Here is a 23407-nt window from a genome sequence, read left to right as displayed (position 1 = left end):
ACAGAGGCACCCAGGGAAATAAAGGCAGCGGCGTGGATTTGTCTGTGCTACGCTGATTTCCACCCTTAAACCCTCTCCAGACGAAGAGACTGTAATAATTGGGATTCTGACAGTGGGTTAGGGGGACTCATTTCTTGCCTTCGCCTCCTCCCCTCCTCTTTTCCATGCAATCATGTCTATCCAATCATGTCTGCCCAGCACCTACCTTTGCACTCGATCCCCCTAACTCTCTTTATCTACAACCACATTTGGCTGAAGAATTATTGAAGCCTTTCCTCCTTAATCTAATTGCTCTGGGTTTCAACAGCAGGAACCTCACTTCCAAGCAGCTACTGCCTACCACTGATGCAGAGCTCGCCAACGGACTGACATTAAACGAAGCACAAATTCTCCACACTGTGACCTAAAAATGCTCATCATTCACGTGACTTACTGACCCGCTGTGGGGCCTGCCGTGCATGTTCAGTGGAATTTCCTATGTGCATTATACAGTATATCTGACTGTGAGTGTGGAGGTATGTTTGCATGTGCATCTCTGAAGGACAACTGTAGGTGAGGTGAGGATGTGGTTATTACAGAGTCACTATCTATTAAGGATTTAACATTATGGACTGGCATATATTCTAAAACTCTGAATATCAAAAGTAAAATACTGTATGCAAAAAGCAGAATTTCTGTTTATGTGATATGTCTCACTTCTTTATACACTCTCTCTAAGACTTCCTCTTTCTCAAGCAACCTGGTTGGTTTCGCCATCAGAGTCTTTTTTCGCACCATTGTTTCTACTGCACGTAAGTGTGTAACAGTTGCACTTCTTTAGCCACTGTCTTGCTGTGTGATGCTACGTGTTGACTCTTCTCCATACAAACCTGGGTCACAGATCCACACAAACTACGCTGCTTGTTTTTCAATGCTTTTCTTTTTCTACCCAAACACAGTCATTAACGAAAACATCACCAAAGGATGAATCAAGCTGTTAGCATCGCTGTGACAGATTGTCTCCATCCGAATCTTCACTGCTCTATAACACGAGCCACGCTCCCACAGTCGAGACCCTTGAACTCACAATAGCATGGGGTTAGATGATCAGATTACAGTGAACATGGGCATTGTTAACACACATGGGCATTGTTAAGGGAGCTTGCAATTCCATCCATGAACATTGCTTTCACTGAGGAGAATGCTTTTCATTCTGGCAAACAGGACCTCACGTGTCTCTGCGGTGCACCATCTCCTCGAGGCTCTGAGGGGAAGTAGGATCTCTCTTTTCAGGGCCGTCTCTGCTGAATAGCCCTGGTGTGGTTCCTTCACTCCCAGCGCTTCATAGGGAAGAAACTCAATCTCACAGAGGAAAAGGCCTCAGATATTTGATGTAAGCGCCCCCTTCTACTGTCAATATTTTGACAGATTTCATGACAGCATAATTATTTGCCGGGATCCTTGCCAAGGATTTAATTGTTACGTGCGTAATTACACGTTTAGTTACGGAGATGTTGGAACAAAGCATTGGTTGCGTTATTAATATCACAGTACAAATAGTCACTTTCATCTTGGCTGCTTTATGCTGTCTCTGTGGCTCCATAATCCATCTACGAAAGACGATATCTTACGAACCCTCCGAGGGCACCTCTCACAAATCAATTCATTACCCCATAATATCGGCAGGCAAAGGCGCATCTTTCATAGATCAATTCATTATCCAACTTCTGGCAGTTGAAAGGCGGTGACTGACCACAGTTTCAAGTACTGATATCAGCTTTCAGTGTTTAGGAAGATGACTAGAGAGCAGACCAACTGGTGGCAGCCTTCCATCAAAAAGGGCTTCTGAACAATGGGTGGACCACAGAATAATATCCTTTTTAACTGTAATGGTTTTATTTTCCTTCTTGGTAAAGCACACACTTCCCCGTTGTTTGCACTGAGGCTCATAACTATTGTATGGAGCCATAAAATCCATCTCCGTGCGTAGCGTTTTGCTGCGTTCCACAGCTGCACTCTCAGATAATGCATTCTTTTCATAAAGCTTTAATATTCAGTGCGTCACGTGATCAGGGAAGACCGAGTGACAGAGAGAGCGGTCAAAATCTTCGTATGTGCTTCTCTCAGGGTCACTACAGTTTGTCTGTGAGCCCTGCAGTGCTCCAATCTATAACTTTCACTACTGCAGTGATGAAGAAGAGAGCATGCAGTCAGTGAAGCCTTTCTTCCGGTGGACCGTGGGTAACACAACCAGTGTGCAGCAGGTAAGGAGAAATAAACAGGAGGGTGGTGGTCAGGAAAGGACGATGAAATGCTCCTTTTTTGCAGTTAAAACGTCTCATGCCCAGTGGAGCGAGGATATAAATGAAACACGCTTGTCCCTTTTGAGTTGACAGCATTTAATTGTATAATCCCGTTTAGCACAAAAAATACCATGACTGAGGACACCCCTGAGATGTTCCAATCCACCACATGCAGCGAATTACATGTAGGTCAAAAAACAAGCAGATTTGTGTAATTATGTGGGGATGTGGATTCAGAGTAGCGTGCTACAGCAGCTATCTCCATGCAGCTCTTATTGGCCTGTATTCCTTTAGGAGGAGCTAGTGCCTGTCCTCATTAGTAGTCATTGAACGGGCCTGGCAGTGTTTGTGAGGCAGCACCCATCACGTTTTCCCTCCCAGCACACAGACACTGGGGGATGTGTTGTAATTACAGACGCGCACAAGAGAGGCAGCAACACACCGATCTAAAACGCAGGTGGGTGGTTTGTTGTGCTGGGCTGAAGCAGCACGGCTCCAGTCTGCAGGCTACACGCTGTCATGCTGTTTCGAATGATCAAGATCTCTAAGCACGTTGACCAAATACCACCTGTCAGTGTGCGGATATGGCATGGCACAGGTATATGTTGGGTACATTGATGTTTTGAAAAGCCAAATCGATCTGCCTGTAAGGGATTCCAATTGATAGGAAAATGCAGGCAATTTTGAAAAATATCCTCTTTGTCCTCATGGATGGAAGCAGGCGTTCCACCAACAAAAAGTCAGCACAGACATTTCAGATTGAAATTTGCTGCTCTTATTTTCTTTGAATTTCTGTTACGCATGAGTGCTGTTAAATGAGCACAGAGAGGTGCTTCTTTGTAGGGAGAGTCTGAAATGTTTTATATTCTTTTTATTCTGGAAAAAAAACATTAAGGTGTGGAAGAAATAACCTAAACATACTGACAAAAATAGTCTAATCTTTATGTAATAGACTGGAGGCTTAATTGTAGATGTGTCACAAGGTCCACAGGAAGGAAAGTAATAGTTTGTTCCCTGACGAGCCGTTGTGACTTGCAACCAACCACCTGCGATAAGCAACTCTCATCCTTTCATAGCAGCTCAGAAGAAACTGTAAACTGAACATGCAGTCTGCAGCAACAACTTCAAAAGGCAGCAGTATATTTTCCGATCAAACCCTCGCCAGAATTATCATATGAATTGCCACATTCAGCAGTGTATTTCAGTGGGTGATGATTATTTTTATGGAAATATGGCGAGGGCTTCTGTTGAATAATCTATGCACAGGATGTATACCTTCCATAATGTCCATATAACACTGGCTTGTGCCATCAATTGAATGGGAATGAATAGATTTCCTGGAACAGCTCGCAGCGAAGATTGCACTACAAGACATAAACACTGTATGGATTGTGTCCGTCAGTGTTTGGATTACTCTGTTGGCAGAGTGGACTGATTCATTAGGCTTAGCAGATTCAATGAAAATATTACAAGAGCAAAACATACCTCGACAAACAGTCCCATTCTCCACAGCCTCATTCCCAGCCTTGCACATACAGCGTCCGATGGGTACCATCCATTCTCCATCTCCATTGCAGTACAGCTTAATGGGCACATCCACCTCCTCTGCGTTAGGGATGCAAACACCTCTTGCAGCCACCAGGGAGGTGCTCTCTGCTCCTGAGAGTGTCTCCTGGAACAACGCCCCGTTAGTGATGATACGAGGGCACTTTCGGTAAAAGACACGAACGGCGATGAGCGACATGCAGCCGCCGTAGTCCTGGAAGGCCAGGTAGAAGCCATTTCGTGACACGGGGCCGAAGCTCCGAACCTCAGTGTTGATCTTCATCACTCTGCCCCCTAGGTCCACCTGGGAGAAGCTCTCGTCTGCTGCAATGGTGTCAACCTTGATCCAGGGGTTCTCCATCCAAGCTGGCGAGGTCCTGGTGGCTGTGTCGGAATCAGATTCATAGTAATAGAGGTTGAAAGTCTCTTTACAGGAGCCCGGCACGTTGGGAATGCTACTGCAGTCCCTCACAGAGAACTTCATCTCCACATGGATCCTCTGAGCACCACGACGCCGGATGTACTTTGTCCGTACCCAGTTGTTCTGATTGTTGTCGAAAACATTGCAGACCTGGTACGTCCGGATGGTGTTCATGTTTTCATCATAACCGCTCACTTCCTCCCACTGTTGGCCAAGGACAGACATAAACAGTGAGTTAACATTTTTACATTGGACTACTCTGAGTAGGAGTCTGACTTAAATGCAGAATTTTATGAAAAAACAAAAATTGGTAATTGAGGCACATAGTTAACCTGATTCATTCAATTAAGTGCAATTCAGCTGTAAAGCAGTAAACGGTCTGCATGTTTCCTATTAATATAATCTCATAAAGGCCCCGCTGATACCTATTTACAGCAACAACAATGTTTCATGCACACTTTATAATACTTTGATTACTGGGAGTAATAAGCTTGAGGCAATATTTTGATTAAATTACAAAATATCTCTAATAACACAGTTTACATACATGCATTAGACGAGTTCAAAGGAACAAATGAGAACCAGCCTTCAAGCATGTTCTTCCATTTCATGAGGTAATAGTGGAATATTGATAAGGCGACTTCCAGGGTACTTACTCTGACCCTAAAGTAAATAAAGTCGTTGTCACTTAAGACCCTACTTGGCTTATAGCATCAATTAGTTTGCCTTTTTTTTACCTTTTCAAATTCATGTGTAGCTGCAATGAATGGTTAAATTCATTCAAAGTTTTCAGTTGAGTATTCATTTAAAAAACTCTCCTTTAGGAAAAAATATTGCATTTTGGATTGTTAGAAAATATAAACCCTGCTTTGTACAGACAGACAGCTTTGACGTTTACCCTCTCCTTTCCTGTCCTCTTATTGAGGAAACCATTCACATCCTGTAATGCTTTAGGAGAAACTGGAGACGTGACATTAAGTCCCTTAAAAGAGGTTCTGGTTTATGTGATAGTGTGTCTTACTTTTTTATTGTGTCTTAATAGGACACATTCATAGCGCATACTGTAATGGGTTATTGACATTGTAGTGAAAGCTCCTTTCACTACAGTGAAGGAAACATGACATAAATTTTCCACAATCAAAGTCACACTAATCTGGCATAAGCATATTACACAGGTAATCATATAAAGAATAATCAAGGGACACATTTCACTCCAGGTTTTAAGGGTACGCTGTTGTGCTTCAAAGTCCACATATTGCACACCAATTTGAGCACTCCCTCTGACTGTACAGACTCCAGATGCAACCTCTGTGGTTTTCCTGCCCCTTGGCCATGGATCAAACCGGCTTTAAACACTATGCGCTCTAACCACCAAGCAGGTCATGACCTTGACCTCGGCATCCCAGCCGAGCAAAAACCCTGTTCTAAACCCTCAAGAGCCACTTTGCATCAGCTGCACCCTCTACTGCTTCTACCTCTCTACGCCCCCCCTTCACTCTTCACTTCACAGCTGATATAATTTCTCAAATTAGTGCCCACTTAGTGAGGATTTTGACAGATTTTGACGGGTTGGGAGAAGAAAGTCACCCCTCTTGTTACAAACTGCCGTTCTATCAAACACTTTCTGACTAATTAGAAGAGCTTTAGTTCTTAATTCCCATGTCCTAATTAATCACTGCTAGTGTGGTGCTTGGCTTGACCCAAACCCCAAACCCAAACCATCACAAGAGCCAACCTAAACACAAAAGACTGATGTGCAGCCAAAAATAATCCTGATCATGAGAGAAAACATAATGCAACATAACAAAAACACTATAATAAGAACTTTAGCTGAATGTTACTTATTAAAACTGGGCCTTTCTTCCAAATGTGCCTAATGAGCAAAATGTAAGTTTTCAAAAAAATATATTTCAACAATTATGTGTTGTGGTTGGAATTTGATTTTACGCAAAAGTGTGGACACAAAACAATTCACATAAAAAGGGAATTTTTCTGTGATAATTAGTAGGACTTGACAGCATTTTTAAGTCAGTACAGCTTTTCTGGAAGTTCCACTTGCAAAAACAGTGGGGGGGGTTTAATGTTAAGTCAGACACATTTTGATGGTAATACTGCCAATTTAGATGCATACATTTAAATCTAAATTTGATCATAAATTATATCAGACATAATGAGGATACAAGTTGAATTCTACTGATGCATCACACCAAAGTGATGCAGTGTGGTCAGATTTTCTGTGTGGTAGCTTTAAGATCATAGAAATAAAGCAACTGTACGAGCTACAGGTTCTTGGTAGTTGAAGGGTGAATCTGTCTTTTGGCCCGTACTGGCAGACATCATCATCCCAGGTCATGAGCAGCCATTGACCTTCCCACTTGTTGAGGAGCAGTGGGGAGGCTGTGGGCCAATTAAACAAGAGCGGACAGTCCGCTTCTACTGAGCACAGAGCGTTGGACAATCGCAGTTTAATAAAATGAATGTGGAGACAGGTGGGGGTTGCTGCTAATGAGGGATGCAGACAGGGGAAACTGCAGGGGAAAGTGTTGGCAGTGATGTGGGGGGAAGGGTTGAGCCAGGCTAAAAAAGACCCCAAACAAAATGTGTTTTGATGGAGGGCCCCTTTTTGTCCTGTCATGGCCTCTTTGCCCCGCTTTCATCACAGCCAGTGGAGGGAAGCAAATGGGGCATAATAAGAGCCTAACGATCAAGCGCAGAGTGTGAAATTAGAAGAAACGTCTTCATTTTCACAGCTATTTCCCCTGGCTCTTTACAGAGAGTGCTGTAAAAGGGTGGTCATGTGTTTTAAGTACAGAAGGTGGAGGTAACCCTGGTGGTGGATGTCAAGATGGATTAGTTAGAGGGGATGAGCTGCCCTCAGATGATGATGGAAACAAAAACTCCAGCTTATTCTACGGAGATCCTGTTACATTTGGCACAATGTTGTTTTTCTTGTTCTGAGTGTGGAACTCAACAGCCATAGGGCTGAGTGCACTGAATAGTGCATTACTATAACATAAAATAAATAGAGGGTTTAAGACCAGAATGATCAAAGGCATTTTTCCTAATAACCAAAGGCATACCAAATATTATCAGGAGCTAATTTGCATTTGTGAAATATTTGGGGTATTTTTCAAAGTTATTAGACAGAAAACTGTAAATAACAAGCAAAGGATTTTTTCATGGTACACTAGATGTGCTTCTTCCTGTGAGAAACACCACACACAGAAACATGCTCTTACAAGACTTTGTCATCGGACCCTGAATAATTCTGTTCTATTAGCAAAACATGACAGCTTTAGTGTTACATGAATGATAGCAGAAAGTCATTCCCATATATAACAAAATTAGCATTTAAGAGCAGAATGCTGTACAGTGTACTCTGTCTGATAAGAGTGCACACCTGCTGTTTTGATAAAGCATGTACTGTCCCCAAAACAATTCCTGCACCTTCATCATCCTGCCAGTTCAACTGATTTTCAACCGTTTCAATTGTTCTCGGGCCGTCTCTACTTTGTTAATAAAACTACTTTCCCACACCAGCCTTGGGTCCACTAACTGGTGTGCCTGTAATTTATATTATGCTAGAGCAGCGATGCTGAGAGACAAATGCACTGCACAGGAAACCTGTCTGAAGTGAATATAGATTGCGGTGGTTAGACTACGGCAGGGCTAGCAGAGACTGCTGTATGTCAGCTGCTCCGCTCTTTCTCTGGTGTTATATGAGGTGCTACAGTTCAGTGGCGCTCACTGAGAATGAGGTTGAGAATCAATATCTCCTCTGCCACTCCAGGAAAGAGAAAGAAAAGTTCAGCTGACCTGCAATCCATACGTCTCCATGACAGTAGGTCTCTGCTTTATCTGTAAAGCCAAGCGGAACGCACTGTCCAGGCTGAATTATAGACAAGAGTTCTTCTACAGCTGAGACAATTCACCAAAGACAGCTTTTTGCCTCATTCACCAAGCGAAACGATGAAACAACTCCAGTCCTCCTTGGACCTCTTTGTAGCAACTAATTCCCAAACTCCTCTGCAAGCTGACATTTTGCTGGGAAGCTACTGTACACTTTCCTTTTTTACGTTTACATCTTGTCCATTTAACTGACATTTTAATCCAAATTGGTTTAGCGAGTACAGGTTCAGTGCTCACGTACACAAGTCATGCATTTGTATACAGACTTAATTACAGTCATAGCCTTAAGGTGATTAACAACAGCCACATTGACTCGAAAGACAAAATCAACAACTTCCAGCCGTTAATCCTAAATGAAAACACATCCTCATTTAAAACGGAGGAAGAAACCTTGAGATTCACCTCACGTCGAAGGATATCCCCATTCAAGGACAGTCAGGCAAACATCAGCCGCCGAGAGTCCGCAAACAGCCACATAGCTTTTGATATGTCACCCATTATATTGCTCTGTTGGGACTAAAAAAAATTCATACTGCAAGCAACACAATCAAGCTGTCAGAATTTTCAATTTCCTGTACATCTGCGCAACTAGGAAAACTTGTGCAGACGGCCAATAAGTTTGTTGGCTGCAAACCGTTGACCATAACGACACTCTTCATGGACGCTGGTTGTCAACAACCAGGCAAATGTTTCATAAATAGATATGTCTGGCAAGCGCAAGTGGAAGAGTTGTTGATGGTCGTTCTGTTTGAATGACTATAAAACTGTTATATGGAGGACTGAAGGAAGAATCACCCCCAAAACAGAGGACTGCATGCGTTACTGCTCCCATCACTGGGGTTATTTTATAGCTTTTACCTTCTGTTACTACCTTTTTATTAATCAGAGTACTTTATCATAGGCTATATAAAGGCTATGTAGGGCTATAGCAGCATAAGACAACTGCAGAAGGCTGTTCAACGACCCACAGTTGGTCAGAATAGAGTGACACATCAGTCAAGTAGTTGTGCGAGCTCGCTGTCAGAACACTCAAAGATTTAACGGTTTCATTGTTTTGGCATAACATGAACAGGGTATTTATCACGTCTTGTCATTACAGTGTTTGAATTAACCTGAACTAGCTTCACATTCCAGAGCCACATTACATATCACCGCTCTGTCACTGACAGAAGTAAATAAATTATTCACACAAAAGCAGGGAGAGAGACCCCGTGGAAAACTCCCGGGGCACAGTCGTCCCATTTGCAGTTGTGGGAAATCTGTCAGAGCAAGAGTTCCTTCCCTTGAGGGACAGAGGACAAATGACACCCACTCTCTGCATTCAATTACTACGAGAGAGGCCATGGGAGCCAAATCCTGCAGGAGAACGGGCTTCATAGAGAGGAGAGACTCACACATACACAGACTTAAGTAGAACTGTCTGCTGCAGTCAGCTCCAATTACCACTGTCCACTACTAATGCACAACATGTGAAACTAGAAGAACAATTCCATCTTTTACCCCCATTCCACAAGGTTACATGTGGATTAAGTTTGCATATTTCTTTACCTAATTCCTAAAATATAATTTCACAGACTTTAATTGAGAATCAGTCACAGTCACAAATTAGTGGTCAATTTCAATCCCAATGAGTCCAATCCGATGAAATATGTTTAACAAATGACTTGTAAAGAAAAAGAAAGGCTACGTGGAAAAGAAAGTATGCCAATGTCGGTCTGCCACACATGCCCACAATTATATGTAAACAACCTCAATCTTATTCCAAAGGAATTCTAATACAAAATGCAGGATCTCTGATGAATCATAAGGAACTCATTTGTCTAAAACCATTTTGCAACATGCGCTGCGTATTGTCTTCGTGCAAAACTCTGCAGTGCGGTGTGTCCCCATGTGACACTAGATATATCCTGGTACAGCACATCATGACACATCCATAATGATAACCTAACCCACACACACCACCTCATTATGTTCTCCGCCTATGCAGGAGACCTCAGTTTTCCTTCCACAGTAGCTCCGTGTGCTCCCTGCGGCCATAAGTCTATTTCTAAATGGCTGCTGTTGTCAGTACTTCAGCGTAGGCGAGAGCGGGTCAGGAGGTCTGACCTGATGTTCACACGTCTCTCAGCTCCACTTGAGAAGAAAACATTGACCACTTAACCCTGCTCTGCTGGCCGGCTATGCATTAGCTCCATGTCACATAGCAGATTCTCAATGGGTCAAGATCTCTGAGTAACATAGACTAATATTAAAGGAGCGGCACAAGTTTTCTTTGCAGAAGTCATATGCATGCCAATAGAAAATGTTTCCTCTTAAGCTACTTTTTTCAACGTATTCTCCTAGTCAGTATACGTAAAATCAAAATGCAAACTTGTTGTGAAACAGCGCCAGATGTTTATACGTATTAACATTGTTATATCATCATTGTGTGCACTCGGGTTAAGTATTCACAGAGCTGCCCATAGACACAGGTCTACATGATAGTCCAACTATGCTGACTAAACCACCTTTCCTGTGTGGGTGGAGTGAGGCTTGTGATACGAGTGATTTATTGCCAGAATCCCAGAACGTTAGTCAGAACACAGAAAACTTCCTAAACTCCCCTGGGAGGAATTCTGGTTCGGTAAATGTGAGATTGGTTGTCGCCATTGCTATCACGAATAATGAAGATGTCTTGCTTGTCTGGCGCAGGGACAACGCAAGTCTGGTTGTCACTTAACATAATTAAAAGGAAGAACTGCTTGGCTATACAAAGAGAGGGTTATAAAACTTGATTTACAGAAGCTGAACTATAATTTTGTTTTACACAAATCACTTCCAAAAACCTACTGTAGGAAGTCGATTTTATAGCTGTACTTGAAGAAATTTCCTACAATAATAATTTGATAAGCGATATTCAAATATGCTGTAAAATAAAAGAGTGAAATAACACCAACTGCCATAACATTTCTGACTTAATATCCTGCTGTTACTTGTTTGCATTTCCATTGTGTCGCGTAGTATCACATGACAAGTTAGGATATATTTCATGAAGCTATACAGAGTAGTGAAAGCCAACTGCTGGTGCGGCGCTCTGCTGGATGTTACTGATCCACCGGCTAAGCCCGTGAAGCCATGCATATATGTGTGTAAGACAATAGCTTCTGTAAAGCACCTCTTGCTGTTATACTGAGAGGCAGAGCGAGCTCTGTTTCCACACCTGTTGCCCTGGGCCATAAGGGACAAGCTATCTCCATCGCTCTCACTCTTCACTTTCCGAGGGAAGACTGTGATTTGACAAGCTCAGCCATATCGTCTTAAAACTTCAGTGCCCACGCTGATAAGGCCAACCTATACCTGACTAAATCCAGGAGCTTAGGGACTTGTTCGCATTTCATTGCACTCCGAGAGAGGGATATATGTCGTGACTGCATATGGAGGTTTTCGGAAATGAGCACGAAATGATCTGAAGTCAAAAGCAGGAAACAAGAGTCTTCATAGATAACTTTCAGTTAAATCAAATGTGAAGATATTTCGATTTGGAAGAGAAAACTATCACAGAATCTGGCAGTACACCACATGTTACTGGAACAAAGATGACTCTTGAAGAGCTTAGAGGTCTTTAGTTCGATGTTTAGACCTTCATTTCACCTCACTTTGGCCAGAGTGGGCATTTTCACTACACAAAATAGTTTGCCACAGTACCCTTATTATTCAGTCTGAAGTTTCCACTTAGTTTTAAATCTGATTATGAAATATGGGTTGAGAGAATGTTTTGCTGAATCTAACATTTTGCAAAGATGAAAGGAAGATGTGATGTAAACTGTCTTTGGGGTCGGTATGTGTGCGTAAGCTCTCTCTCTGTGCAGATTGGATCCAGAGCTGGCGAGAGAAAAGGAAACCAGGAGTCTTTTTGCTTTGGTATTGATTGTGGGAATTAGCAGGGAGGAGAAAACATGCCCTCGGGTTGGGAGAGATGAAGTTGTCCTAAATTATTGCAGAACAACTTTGAAGTTGTATCATGGAACTGTTGAAGGCCAGTTCTCTATGCTGCCATTTTTTGCATCTTTTTTTTAAAGAGGCAGCATGATAGAGTATAATTCAAACCATCTTTAATACAAACCACAGAAGCATAAATAATTGAATAAAATCGGCAGTGGTTTTTTGAAATGCACCAGCAAATAAGTCTACAACATTTTTTCTCTCTTTTGGACACATTCTAAGAAGTCTAAATCTTGTGGCGGGGAAAGAAGTGAAGGAGACTGAGACTCTGGTTTTGGCTGGCTTTAAGTGGGCCTGGCTTGCATGTGGCTAGGAGGAACCAATGCCCTGGCAAACCATGTGGAAACACTGTGCATCAAACACCAACAGGGCCCATATAACACATAGCTTCTAGCCTGGCATATGAACACACACTTAGTTAAGTTTATAATTGTTTATTCTTACTGTGTTTGTCATGAACCAGAAAGTTCAGATGAGGTTAAAATGCACAAAACCCAGATCAATAATGGGAGAATAATCCAAAAGAAATGGGGCTTGTGAATATTTGTGTCTTTGTTGAACTACGTTAATATATATAAAAAGAAACTGGTAGTATCTGTTCTTCAAATTCTACACCCAAATTTGCCAAAATCTCATTGTTAAATTCAAATGATTTCCATCTTTCTGTGCAGCTGAGTGTTTGGGGGGAGATGATGTAGCTCACTCTGGGGACCAGGCGGGCTCATTAATTGATCTTTGACCTCAGAGTGAGAAACCAAAACACAGACAGAAACAACGCTATCATGGGGGACTGAGCAAATTTACACATTAGCTGCACAAAAGAGAGGGCCACCTCACACCTCAACTTTGTCACAGTGAAAATGCCCTAAGATTAATTACAATCACATTATTACTTAAATAATAATTTAATTAAATCAGAAGCAGATCATAGTGAAAGTAGAGCGTGTCACTTACGCTGTTGTCACTCGACCCTGACACGGGGTAGACCGTCCAGCCGAGCTCCGCTGTGGCTGTAGTGGAGTCCATAAGTGTCTCTGTGGAAAGAAGTAAGGAGAGGCGGTGGTCAGATAATTTCCTGACAACATGAAAACGTTGCTGCGGTTGACAGGAAACTGGCAGGATAAAGTTTACTCTCGTAAATGTCAGAAAATAACGTAATGCCCATTGAAAATTCACAGAGCCTGCAGAGTAATCTTCACATTTGATCTGACCAACATATGAGAACATTTTAAATTACAAAAACAGCAATAAAATAAAAAAACATATATATTTTAATTATTTCTTTAACATTTTGAGGAGCAGAATATAAGCAGAAGGGCTACATAGTTTATAGGCATTGTTAACAGGTTTCAAAAGGTTTTCTTATGGATGATGAATGATCTTTTACATTATTTATTAAGCAAAAATGCTGGTTCATACTTCTCCAATGAAAGAATTTACTGCTCTTATGTTGAGTTGTTGAGTTGTTGAGTTTTGTACTGGTTGTCAGACAAAACTTGAAATTTTAAGACTCTGGGAGGTTTCAGTGGACAATTCTGCACTATTTCTTGACATTTTATGGACTACACAAAAAATAATTGACATAGTAATCAATGTTAAAAAAAATTGCAGGCCTGCAGGATGCAGGCCTACTAGGGTTTGGTGATTGGACGAATATATCAGCTATCAGTGATTGCCGGTTATTTGTTTGGGGCGATTTTTGTTATTTTATTTTGCTAATTTAATGGTCTGTCTCCTCCAGAATTCAACTCGGTAAATAATGAACCTGTAAAGCACAATTTAAACCATGCAAGAATAGGAACCTGGAGTTGGAGCTGGGCCATATTATGCAGTCTTTCAGAGGTCTTTCACAAAACAGGGCAGTGACTAAATGACAACTTTAGTGGTTGCTGTCCGATCGATTGGTGCTGAAAAGCAACTTCAAATCATGACTCATATTTGAGAAGTAGACCAAAAACTGGATGTGCATTTGTGCACCCTGATAATTTAATAGCATATGTTGTCCCCACCTGTTTGTTCATTTGGAAGCTGCAAGCGGAGGCGTCCTTCATCTGACGCAATCAGACTCTTTTTCAAATAGCGTCAGACAGCTGTTCAGCCTGTCTTTACAGCTTATTGCTTAGCAAATATCTCAAGGTTTGTTTAATTGAAGAAGAGTGGCCTATAAGCTGTAACATTTCAGTAAAATTTGATTTTCACATTAAAGGCAGCGAATGTCAGAAGATAAGGTGACAGCCAACCCTACTACAAAGACTCACTTTGATAAATTCCTCGTGTTAAGGTACAGAGAGATTACTAGTTTGATTGCTAGTAGTTTCGCAGGAGGTCAGTCCTGGTCAGCACAACTATGCCAGCGTCCGACTCGTAGGAAAAACAACAGGCTGGAAAATCAAATCTCCACGGCACAGAGGAGGGGCCACCCTATATGCCATGGATTAGCTGGTGGACAGAAACACCTCTGGTAATTGGGGTCAAAGAGAAAGTGCCTCCTGTCTGTCATGAGGTCCTCTGTGGCACACATTCCACCAGTCTGACCCGACTGTCTGTCACACGCTTGCTGAACCATTCCCACTGTCACCTTCCTTCCCTCTCCTTCTTACGCTCTGTACCAATGCCCTCACGCTCTCTTTGCCATTCCTGACCTCATCTCAGCTCTGCTTCTCTCTGCATGCGACAGAGGACAGGTCCAATGAATTCCTCCTGCTGATTAGGCCTGTGTCACTCTTGTACTCCAGTGTCGAGCGGCAGCAGATGGAGAGAGCATTCATCAGGTTTGAGGCGTCAGCTGCAACTTCAAAATGCCAGAGAGGGATTTAGAAACCCCCTCGACAAACACAGCTACTAAGCTTGGAATAAGTCACAGCCAGCGACTGTAATACAGGTCTGGTGAACAACTGCATGCTGCTGTGGCTCTTCATCAATATTGTGATACGAACTGATATGAACTGATTGAATTGGTGCTATTTGTGTGGCTTAACTGACAGTAGATCCTAGAGAAGAAATTAAAACAGAGGTCTTGAAATCAGATAACGTGTAAGAGTTCTTTGAGAAAAGTGTTACAAGTAATGAGTGAAGGAAATCAAAGACAGAGGATCTTGAGTGACGTCTCACTCCGTATGCAGCTCTGTACCAGCTTGCAGGATATTTACAGACCTCCAGTTGTTTCATAACCCTGGATTTCCTCTGATTTATATTCCAGCGAAAGTCATAGCTTTTAATTAACAGGCTCCACACGCATCGGTTTATTTCAGGACCTTCTGCTGACTTTCCGCGTCTCACCAGTACTCACAAGGCATAATAGTAGATTTCACATCCTATTCAGTTATCACAAAGCCCAAATCGTATAATTAGGCAGATGAGACTGCAATTGAGCAGCTATTGATAACCTTGTGTGTGACTCAGAGCCAAGCAGGCTACATGGGTGTTAGGCGGTGAAATGGTAATTATCCCCCATAATGATAACGATAATTAGTGGAGGAGTAAAGTGAGAATAATGAACCCCCTCTGTGGTGGTTTAAGGAGTGTTGTGGTGGAACAGGGAGCGAATTTCCCCAGGAATGTTAACACAGGCCGGGTGACACCCCACCCTCTCACCCACCCTTCTCTTTCTCTTTTTTCTATCTGGAGCTGCACATTCCCTTTGTTTCTTCCTGCTTTCTCTTCCTATCTACCGCTCTCCCTTTCTCTCAATAACTCTCCCTTGACGGTTTCTCCTATTTTACCCCTTCTCACCTCGTTCACCTCACCTCACAGACCCCCCCCCCCCCCTCTCTCTTTCATGCTCTGTCTCTCTCCTGCTATCAGCGGCCCACATGCTGGACAAGTAGTACCTCACCCTGAAAGACTGATCACTTTTCTTCCTCCTGCTGTCTACACTTCAGTCCTGGCAGCCACACCGATTCATTACCTCCTGTGGAGCAGAGCAGCGCATAGCTCACCACTGTCAGACTCTGCCTCGTTCTCAGTCTGAACCCCCAGCCGTGGCAGAGCATGGCTGCTCAGCAAGACATGTTGGCTATTAATCAGGAGGAGCACAGGGTGCAGAGATTCTCGACTGAATCCAACCGCAGGAATCACTTATTTTTGTTTTTTCTTGTGGGCACACGTTTTATGATGTGAGCGTTTGAATTTTGCCCCTCACGGGACGGGCGGTGATGTCATCTCAGAAAGAGGCTTGAGTGTGCAAACACTGGCAACATCTACTGTGTTTGTTGGTTGTACCGTGTAAAATAGACAATACACCGTAAGTTGATATAGAGTACCAGATGTAATCCGTCTGTATTCACTATAGTTTCCGCCCTCAGTAAGACCCTGGGAGGTTACAACCAGGTGGCATTTTAAACAAATTATACCAGACTAAATAAAGTAAGTTTACAGTAACTTTCCTCCTTGCTTTGCCTAAAGAACATTTTCTCTTTTGTGATCCGTTTTTGCAACTTCAAGAGCACCTGAAGGTGGACTTGCTGCATGTGAAACTTATTAAGCACTTGGCCTGTGAACACTGTTTGTGTTTGGGGGACTTAGAACCGGTCTTTTGCATTTTCTGACTAACTATGAGTCTTGACAACCTTTTATAACAGCATAACTTATAGCTTTGTTTGAGGACATAGCTTTGTTTCAGGACTCATTATTTTGAGTGTTTGATAAAAAATTTAAAAAAACAGATTTTAATATTGCAATATCAAAAAAATGGTGAAAACCAGTTGAGGTGCATATCAGCAACTTATTTGCATATTTTCCCCATTTTTTTGTTAACTCTATTTACATTCTAAGTATTTTATAAGCTGTGCTCAACAAAATAAACCCTGTTACTGCAGCTATTAGTGTCGTCTTTCAGAAAGACAATAATTTTGTAACCAATCTCCTCATTCCAAAATTTTGGTTGTATATCCCTAAAAACTGAAAACGACGAGTCTTACTGTTTTTCCATGATCTATTAAAAGAAGATTCTGGCGCTTGCAGGTTGCCTGCGCTTAAAATAAAGTGTAACGTATGGTGCTGTGCGACCTGTTTGTAGTGTAATGGATTCGCTCAACACCAGAATGTGTTGTTCAGGAGGACACAACCAGTGCTTTAAGATCTGATGACAAATTGCAGCCTCTCAATTTCCTACTTACAGCGGTAAGTGTCTTTGCATTATTTGTGAGGCAATGGAGAGTGATGCATATAAGTGTTTTAACAGTTTGAACTCATGGGAAAATGGCCTCCGCACTGGCGGTCAACAGCAGGAGGAATACTTCACTGTCTACACGAACAAAGCAATGTTTTTAAATATGAAACATTAATGTTTAAACCTTAATATATTTTCTATTTTTAATTACAGAGAATATTAACAATATATCAGTAAATAATTAAAGCTTGGATGTCGATGTCTTTTGTTCTTTTTTTAAACTTGATACCCTCGACTGTGGAGGGGGCTATGAATATGCAATGAGACCTCAGAGTCTAAGAAAAGCCTACTAGGCTGAGAGTGCTTCCTCCAACACTTCCTGAGACTAAGGAGAGTTTAGTGCTGATCTGAGAGAGAGCTCTCCAGTGAGAGGCTGTCTGAAGTGACAGGCGGGGGGAGAGGAGGGGGCTATGGTTCTACAACAACACTCTTCTTCTCTAAGAGGGGTCAATGCTGCATCTCAGCTTTCTAAAGAAAGCAACAGCATTTTCAATGAGGGATACAGAGAAGAGCTGTTCACAGAAAAGACATTTCAGCTCAAACAACCACAGCAAGTAAGAAAATAAACATTTTACACAGACAAGTACAAAGACCTCAGACTGAAAGTTATCTACAAGCCATCGTGTTGTTGAATTAATAAATGAAAGCAACACAGGATATTGAGTGAGCATCATCATCATCCATTCACTTTCTCTGCACAAGGAAATGTTGCTCGTGGTTATATTATTTCTGTTTCTTGCCAGCCTTTTTCTCAACTTTTGCAGTTGGTCACTGACCATTCATGCTTTGTCGGAAATCAGGATATGACAGATCGATGGACAATTAGTTCGAGCAAACAAACAGATTTCTGCAGTTTTTACTGCCATGACTAATCCCTCGTCTACACCTTCCAACTCGTGCACCATTTCCCCAGGCAGGGAATGCAACAAGTCCAGCTTCAAAACTTTTTTTTTTTCTTCTAGCACAAGCACATACATGCTGGTAAGTTCTTGTATGTAATCATATTGTTAAATGACTGACTTGAGATATTTCTCCTTGGCCCTCTTTTTCTCAGCATGAAGAATATGATTCGACAAATGGCTTTGCAACGTATTGCATGCATATAAATTGCTTTTAAATGGCAGTTCAAACCAGAATTAAAGAGAATATACCAATTCTCTTAGCAAACTAGCCTATATTTAGGGCCTTCAGTTTAATGGGGGTATTTTGAAGAAGCAATTGACCTCCAAAACAGCATGAAGCAGCTCGGAGGCATGACTTCTTTTTATCTTTCTCACCAGCGGAACTGTAGCCTCTGCCCGCTATGGAACAAATCCCTCAACATTCAATTTAACATTGACATAAACCACATATGGTGCTTTCCATGGCTGTGATAATGTCAGCTAACAGGGCTAAAAAAACAGCTAAACATTCTCCCCATAAAAGCCATGCTGGGTAAAGTTCTGTTTAACCACCGCTGAAGGGCGCATGTGCATTTTCTTGCATTTCACTAAACACCTGAAAGCATAGTATTTAATGGCAAATGTGGGAAGATTGTGGTATGCAGTGCAGTTGCAGAGTAACATGAGCAAGCTGTTCATTGTGCTAAAAACAGACCCCTATATAGTGGACCCCGGCACGGAAATCTGCACAGATTAAGGGGCAAGGCAATGATATACCCCTGAGGGAGCCAGTGCAAGTGCAGAGACATGATTCATAGCTTTAATGATGGACAGGGCTACTGTATGGCCTGTTGGAAAGAATAACAGTCTGTTTCATTTAGAGGGAAGAAGTGAATGGACATCCTGGTTCAGAGCAACTAAGCTCAACTTATCTGTCAGCACAAGCTGGGCCCATTAAGGTACAGTAGAGCTCCCACCACTGTCACATAACAGCATACCCCAGTGTGTTAAATGAATTCTTAATCCCACTTTTACAATGAAACAGGGGCTTTGTGGACCATGTGGCACTGGCCCAAACCCCAGAAGCATGGCTTTTTTTCTTCTTCGTTTTCAAGAGTAAAAGGCAGGCTGGCATGCAGCCCTGGGTATCCAGGGCACTACCCGGTGTGTCATTGGTGAGACATCACTCTGTCTGGGAGATTTATGTGGTGTGGAGGTTATTGTTGGGTCGTGAAAAGGCAGGTTCGAAGTTGAGATGATGATGTAGGTGTTTCGGGAAGCAATGAGGTAGGGCTCAAAGTTCAGCCCCACCTCAACATAGCTGCAGAGTGGTGTGTTTTCCAAGGCACGGAAAGATGAGGGAGGAAGCTGGGTAGTTGGTTTTGGCAGAGGACGGTGCAGTGTGAAATATGGTACCACACACACAAACACTAACGCACAGAAAGTAGAGCGCTCTCAGAGCACTAACTGTTGACAGAATGATACAGCATGGCGTTCCCAGGGGCCTCAAGCAGGATGTACAACAGTAATCCCTACACAGCCGAGCTGTGTTATCAGTCAGTGTAACTTAACTTGTCAACAAGGCCAAAGGGCAACAGCCAAAAACAAATGTAAGTGAAGCAAAAACTACTAGTTGACGTATGATTAAAAACTGTCAGGTCCTCCAATTAGACTGTAACTGCTTTTAGCTCTTTCTGACGATGGAATACAGAGTAATCTCATTTGTTGTCCAAAATGTACTGTATCGGTTGCTGCATCTTCCACCATATTGTCTGCCAATTAAAGTTGAAAATATACTATTATTCATAGGCACATTTTGTACCTCCTACACAGGGTCAGCAAGTAAAGTAACATGGAAAAGGAGCACAATTAAAATCAATGTTTTATGCTCCAAATTAAGGCATTGGCCCAAATATGAAACGTTATATAACATTTTTATGTTATATAACGTTTTATACGTTTTAATATTTTTATTATGTTTGAAAAAATGTTGGTGGTATTACAGTAAATTAAAGGACTAGCCTTAATGTTGGTAGGCTAGCTAGTGTGTCCATTTATAGTGTGTCACATCACGGAAACTTTCCCAACAGAACTAGTCTGAAAGTGTTTTGAATCTGTAAGAAGTCTTTTTCCAAAAACGTGTGGGTACGGGGGTGGGGGGAGAGATCATAATTAGGGTTGTCTTATAATATATCCTGAATATCTAGAGAATCTACAGATACAAAACACTAGACATCACCTTTCAGAGGGCTCTGCTAGCAATGACAGCTCTATAAAATATAACAATACAATTTAGCCCACAAGCTAGCAGGAACAATTTTTTTTCAACAATCCATTATTTCATGGAAGCCTGAAATATATTTTTCAGTAACTGTCGCTGTCTTATCTCACCTATGATTACAAAACCCCATTCTCGTGCCAATCATCTGAAAGTATAGCTTTTCTTTCCATACGTCAAGATGTGTTTTTGCTATTAGCGGCACCTGTAGGGGTATCATTAGTGTACGTTCACCATTAAAATGTAGTTAGTTCTGAGTGACACCATATTTCATGGCAGAGAGACATCAATGTAAGCAATAAATTGCGAGTGGGAACAGTCACCTGGCCAATCGTAAGCTGTGTGAAAGAAACCTGGCTAATAACACAGGCTAGAGGATTTATAAGTACACTTTCCATATTTCCCAAATCCCTGACAACCCACCGAGACCTGTTTAACAGATCAGTACATTTTAAATTCTGCAGTGGAAAATTCTGTAAAAGTGGGTCCCACATTTTTATAAGCAGCAGCTGAAGAGAACATGCGTATGATTCAAAAAGAGGGCGTACAAGTGACATTCATCCAGCCATCCAATCATTTTAAGTGCTGCGCGAGCACTGAGTTGTTCATCAACGAGTGCGGTGGAAATACCTGCAGCAAAGTTAGACATGGATGTGCAAATCGCTTTTCATCAAAGTGACAGCTTTTCAGATACCACTACTAATTGACTTGACGGAAATAATCATCGCAGGCCTCCCACGCCTTGCCTAAGAGCCATTAGTTAAGAGTGGATGATTAAAAAATGTACACAGCTCATGCAAGAACATGAAGGAATCCTTTATTTCACGGATGTGTGGTTTCACATGAGGAATTTCTCTCTCTCTCCACTGTCTTTCTCATGTCTCTTTCTCTCACTCTCCCCGGTCCTTGATTAGGCTGTGCAGGTTAGAACAGAGCTGCAGGCCCTGTAGGAGCAGTGCGACCATGATATGCTCGTATTAGCCCAAAAGACAAGATGTTCCCCCCAGCTTAAAATATACTCAACTGGAAGTGTGGAGGCAAAGGGACCCATTTCCCCTCCTAATTTGTCCTACATGAGATGTCTGTGGTAGTCAAGGGAGCAGCTATCTCCATGCCAACAGTTTTGATTGGCAGCTCTGGCAAATTGTGGGTTAGTTGAGGAGGTGAGTGACACCAACTGAAGAACGTGAGCGAGATCCGTTTCAAGAAAAAGCACTTTGGCGATGAATAAAGTGGAGACTGATAACTGCTGTTTTTCAGCACCCCAAGAGTTTGCATTTGGTTTAAAAGGGAGTGTGTGCATGCATTAGTGTCTATGTGAATTTGTGTGAAAGATAGGTACCTCTTTTTATTGTGATGGCCTGTCCTTGTTGCCTGATAAAAGGATTCAACCTCTGATATCTAGCCAAACTACATCCTCCTATATAATGTGTGCCATTAAAGTCTGACAAACAAATCTAGTTTATGGCCTATTCTACATCCTTTTAAAGAGCCTTTCATCCTCTGAAAGATCCTTTAAAACCTGCAGTAAATTCCTGTGCAGAGGCCCTGGGTTCTTGTCATTTGATGTTTGGTGATAAGGTTGAACTGATGACCTGCGAGCACGGCAGCCTCCTGGCAGAGCTGCGGTTTTGGTCAGAGACCAAAAACCATCAATGAACAATATGACCGTCAGTGTAAGACAGTGAATCCTTACCTGTTCACTAATGCAGCAAGGCCTATCATGGTAAAGGTATAGGACAAGGCTGCGTGTAGCCTACTGTTTTGAACAGCAGATCTTGACATATACATACTAATGAATGTAACCCTATCAAGCATATTTGTTTATGTGGGTTTGCTGTTTGCCAAGAAAAATCATAAATATTATAACTGGAGATATTCTCGACTACAATACACAAAAACTCCGAAATACACAGGGACTGTTTTCTTATTAACGGTCTGTTAAACGGTGAATTGTGAATATAGAAAGCTTATGTTGAAACATGCAATATGAATCATCATTTATGAAGCTCACTATGTCCCGACAAATCAGTGAACCAATGTACGGCACAAGTTGGACTCTCGTGAAGAAACGCTGAGATGAAAAGAAACTAAATAATATTCTACAGCACACTGCAATGCCCCCCAGCTGTGTGTGCTTGACCAAAAGTATTCACAAAATGGAAATGTGCAAGATGGCTGCTTCCACTTCCCTTACTATGGTAATTACAGGGGAATATTCTTTTTCCATTACTAATCTAATATCGCTTAACTATAATGTGTCAAATAACAGATAACCAGCAACATTTACGAATAAATACTACCAAAAAAAAAAAGATAAATTAACAATTATGTGCTTTTTTGTCAAAACACTAAACATGAAGCTCTGCATGACCCACAATGGCATCTGTGAGAAAGTCACAGTATCTGTATTTGACAGTGAGTCTTTTTTGTATAAATTTAGCTGTATTTAAGCCATTTAAAGCTTGAATTTCAGTTGCTCTATTTGAGACATATCTGTCTGAAGACTGTTCAAAGATTTCCCAACACTCTGACAATGAGACAATGACAACTGAAGAACGCAGCATGTGCTTGGCAAATTAGTTTTGCATGCCATCATATATCAAACAAATCTGTCTCAAAAACACCTTACACGCCATGCTGTCCTTTTTTTTATCTTTTCTTTTTTTTTACTTAGATTTAGTTTCTGGGTCAAGTACTAGCAGAGAGAGTAAACCGATCTTTAGACTTCCTTCTGTTGATAAACGTGCCTCATCTGGAGCTGTAAATGTTTCACAAAATCTAAATAAATTAGAAGCTGTTTTCTTGCTCTAAAACTGCGTGTATTTGTCTCAGGCAAAAGTTATGATTACAAGCAATCAAGGATACAAACAAGGAACCCTCACCGTATATGTGAGGAAATTTTGTTCTGAAATAATCAGCTTTTGGAAATCAAACTGT

At 41.8% G+C, this 23407-nt stretch overlaps 1 protein-coding gene across 1 annotated transcript in view; it reads right to left on the bottom strand.

The window, feature by feature from the left end:
• Positions 1-23407, bottom strand: part of ephb2b (eph receptor B2b) — a 111750-nt gene that overhangs the window by 53889 nt on the left and 34454 nt on the right. Inside the window, exons 2-3 of the mRNA XM_070902166.1 lie at positions 13093-13172; positions 3768-4452 (exon numbers count right to left, since the gene is read on the bottom strand). Of these exons, the coding sequence (XP_070758267.1) occupies positions 3768-4452; positions 13093-13172 (765 nt within the window). The remainder of the gene's footprint in view (positions 1-3767; positions 4453-13092; positions 13173-23407) is intronic.

Source organism: Enoplosus armatus, chromosome 3, assembly GCF_043641665.1.
Source record: "Enoplosus armatus isolate fEnoArm2 chromosome 3, fEnoArm2.hap1, whole genome shotgun sequence".
NCBI lineage: Eukaryota > Metazoa > Chordata > Actinopteri > Centrarchiformes > Enoplosidae > Enoplosus > Enoplosus armatus.
The sequence above is the reverse complement of the archived record's forward strand: the minus strand, read 5'-3'. Positions and strand labels throughout refer to the sequence as shown.